Consider the following 4,048-nt stretch of genomic DNA (forward strand, 5'->3'; position numbering starts at 1 on the left):
AAATACTTGATGAACTCAAGACATGAAAGTATTAGTCTTTAAAAAAAAAAAAAAAAGGTTGAACCTCAACCTGTCAACCTTGAGGGCCCCTACTATCCCGTCCCTAGGGTTTTGTGAGGGAGGTAAATTGCGGGATGTGCTTCAACACGTCAGGGAACAAGAGTTGCATGTACACTGCGCCTACAAGGAGTCCAATTCCATGTCTCAGGAATCGAACCCTCATACTGTGGCTGCCAGCAAGGCATGAGATAAATTCACTCCTATCCTTTACACCACTGAATTATGCCCCGAGGGGCAAGTATTAGTCTTTTTTAATACCTATAACGAGTGTCTTACTTTATATTAATTAAACTGAAATAAATTCCATAGATAATACCAGATGACTCTTCAAGAGTACACATGCCTTCTTAACTACTTCATTTAAGAACTTAAGTTTTTAGAAATATGCTATATTTATTCATTTACGTTTTATTTTCAACATATCTTCTCATGGGTACTTTGAAGTCATTTTCTTTTATGAAAGTCTACTGTGTAAGACTTAAATTTATGATTTTTACTTAGTCTAATATTTTGCGTTGAAATTCATATATAAAAACTTTATTTTTTGAAGAAACAAGAAACTTGAGTATGTCTTGAAAGTGTTTATAAACAATTTAAATTATAAATAGTTGAAAATTAATTATGATTAAGCAATCGTATTTGTGCAGTTGTGCATTTCTTAAAATATATGAATAAAAAGTTGTTTTGAGTGTTTATAAATGGTTTATAAATATGTGCTAAACATATTTTTATTTGATTTTATTTTATTAACAATTTCAAAACTCTAAATAGACCGTACCAAAAGAAAACAAATCTATGAAAATAATTGCAAATACGCGAAATAAAAGATAATGAATGGTTGGTATGCCGAAAGACAAGGCTCATATCTTGATCTGAAGCTCTCATTGTTTATTCTTGAAACACATTGAAATTTATTCCCGATGCTTCGAAAGACGAGAGAAAGAGAGCTAAAAGAGACTAGACAGAATTTGCTTATCGCTCAACCAATGTAGTACATGGGATCTGGGACTTTGAACGTTCGATTGCCATTATTGTCTCCAAGAATATCACTCCATTGGTCTCCAGAATTTCCAAGAATTCTGTATCCTGCATTTACTAGCTCTGTCCTCCTTTTTGATTTATACGCCAATGCTGTGAGGCCCTTATCAGCATCTCCCCTGCACCCAAAGTAATACTAGATTACGATTTTCTGTTACTTTTAAAAATCGACTATATTACTAAAACAATGCAGACAGATAATAGAAAATATAATTGCAAGTTTACTTGAGAATGAGTTTCTCCCAAGTATGGTAACCAACTGCCTTCAGATTTGCTATCCTGGCCTCTCTGACATGTTCTCTACTTCCTGTTAAGAAGACAACTTTGAAACCTAGACTCAACAATGTTCCATATAGACGAAGCGCTCCTGGAACTGCCGGTGCTTTTGCCTCTGCAACCCACTCGTTAAACCTTGAGCTGTTGTATGGTAATGCCCTGACATCAAATATATTTAACGTTAGATTTGGTGGCAAATTCATACATACATTGGAACAACATTTTTTAACCTTTTTTAGAGTTGGATTACTATCAGTCGAAATCACATGGGAGGTTGGTCTTTCCGAATGTAATGTATATACAACTCGTGTGGTGCTATTATAGAGAAAAGAAGTGCATATGCTTGCAGCTTAATCCCTAACAAAAGTGGTCCGACCGACACTGCCAGAAGAGGCAATGACAGGCCGGTGCCCGACACCTCACAATTTTTTGCGGGTCGGGCCCAGAATTTTTTGGCAGTATTTTTTCATGCGGGGCCCATGGCACTGGGCACCGTTCGGTCACCAACGCCCTGGCCATCCGGATTTTTCCAGTAAAAGTAAATAATCCAAGTTTTTGACTCATTTGTGTAGATAAAGTATTTATTGTAGTAGTTACCCAAAGAGCACATCAGATCGAGCATAGTATGGGATATTAGAAAGCGTAGTCTCGTCAATGTCAAAGATCCAAATGTCCTTGCTGTCGCCAGCAAGTTTAAGGCTCTTGGCATATTTAATTGCAGCATCTGCTACCAATTCGCAATCATGTCGGTATTGCTTGCCTAACATATAGTGACCTACATAGTTTTCACAAGACATGGGCACAGTTCTCCAACTTTGAAGGTTGTTGGTTTCAACAGCCAAACGCCAGCTGAGGCAGTCGAGGCCCTCAAGCCGGTGGCCGGCAGCACCAGCTCGTGGCCGGAGAAGATAGATTTGACCCTCTTGAAAAATATGGCAATCTGCATTGCAAGTTGCCACAATGGTAGCCAAAAAGAAAAATACTACCAGCCTCATGTTTGCACGCTTATGTGATAAAGTCTTGGCATGAATTAGTCGTTTATATAAAGTTCTACCACCAAATTGGCCATTCTTTTGCAGGAAATTACTTGTGATACCCTTTCCATAGCAAAAGAAAAAAGCAATCTCCATGAATATTTATTGCCACTTCATCACATTTGTTATTAGAAATATCGAAAAATTTAAAATAACTAAATTCTTAATCACTACAAATCTACAATAACTGCGATTATTTTGGTATAATCACCCTCTTCTAATTAAGTTTCTAAGGTTGCATCAGTCATTTTCTTGTAATCTTTCATTTGATTTTTATACAATTATGGTACCATTTGTTTCTTATTCTAATTTGTTCCGTGTTCTTATTATTTTTTACACATAATTGTTAAAAAAATAATAATAATAAATAACTTTTAAACCTAGCAAAATTAAATAAGACAATTGATAAATTTCATCACACTAACTTTTTTCGATAATCTTATCTAATTTTGTAGATTAACTATATGTATAAACTCTCAAAAGTGAAAAGGTAATTAGCTAAAAGGAAACAATAGGCAATCCATTTCTTCTTACTCCTCGTAATTTCCATGCTGATTATCTACAATATATTAAAAGTAAGGATTGATAAGAAATTTTTGATTATCAATTTTACCCTTACATATTTAACTATAGGTCCAATATACCATCATTTGTCCTTATATCTTCAATTTTCCATTTTGCCCTACATTTTTATGTTTATGGTCAACAATACCCTTAAAATTAAAATTATTTTTAATTTCCACTAAACACTATTATTGTTAATTATCAGTATATGATTAATAAAAATTTATAAAAACAACAGAAAAATTATAACAATACTACATATATAATTAATGCAAAATGACATAGACTTCTATGTCGATTAATATTAATATATAGAACATATAAAATTAATAAACTTATATACACAATTAATTTTTTAAAATCCAATTCTATATATTAAAAGAATATTGTATTCCTAAATGATTCCATTGAAAATAAAATATAATAGCTAAAAAATCCCCAAAAACTAACGTTCACTTGATAAGTACTAGATGAAAAGTCATTTTCTAATAATCCATCAACTCTTTAATCACCATTAATTTACATTATTTTGAGGAACTATGAGACCAAAAGTAATCTTTCAATAACACAAGTGTGAATAGATACAAACATTCATCCTTGCATTTTACTTTTACATTTTTTATTTATGGTGAACAATACCCTTAATATTCAGTTTATTTATTCTAAGTAAGATACTTAATAATTATTATTACTTTCAAAAATTAAGTCAATTAATTTTCATTAAATAAAATTAGTACTAACTATTAGTTCACAATTAATAAAAACATTATTACATACCATTAAAAGACATTATAATAATACTATTTTATAGTTAACTTGAAATGACATTTATTAAGTAGATTAATATCAATATATAGAATTCACAAAAAAAAAAAAAAAAATACTTTACACAATTAAATTTTTTCAAACCTAATAATACACATTAGAATTAGTATTGCATTTCTAAAAAGATTCTATTGAAGATAATAAATTCAATCCATAATTGCTATCTTTAAATCTTTATTAATCAAATACATAATTATAGAACATTTCATTGTCCATTATATAAATATTTTGCTTTAAATTGTATTTTTCAA

At 31.3% G+C, this 4,048-nt stretch overlaps 1 protein-coding gene across 1 annotated transcript; it reads right to left on the bottom strand.

The window, feature by feature from the left end:
• Window positions 1–920: 920 nt before the first annotated feature.
• Window positions 921–2,393, bottom strand: LOC111383466 (acid phosphatase 1-like). The gene is made up of 3 exons (XM_023007578.1): window positions 1,972–2,393; window positions 1,324–1,533; window positions 921–1,217 (listed from the first exon to the last, which is right to left on the bottom strand). The coding sequence occupies exons 1-3, from the start codon at window positions 2,367–2,369 to the stop codon at window positions 1,040–1,042; spliced, it is 786 nt and encodes a 261-aa protein (XP_022863346.1). The 5' UTR covers window positions 2,370–2,393; the 3' UTR covers window positions 921–1,039.
• Window positions 2,394–4,048: the final 1,655 nt, after the last annotated feature.

Source organism: Olea europaea, unplaced genomic scaffold (genome assembly GCF_002742605.1).
Source record: "Olea europaea var. sylvestris unplaced genomic scaffold, O_europaea_v1 scaffold2696, whole genome shotgun sequence".
NCBI lineage: Eukaryota > Viridiplantae > Streptophyta > Magnoliopsida > Lamiales > Oleaceae > Olea > Olea europaea.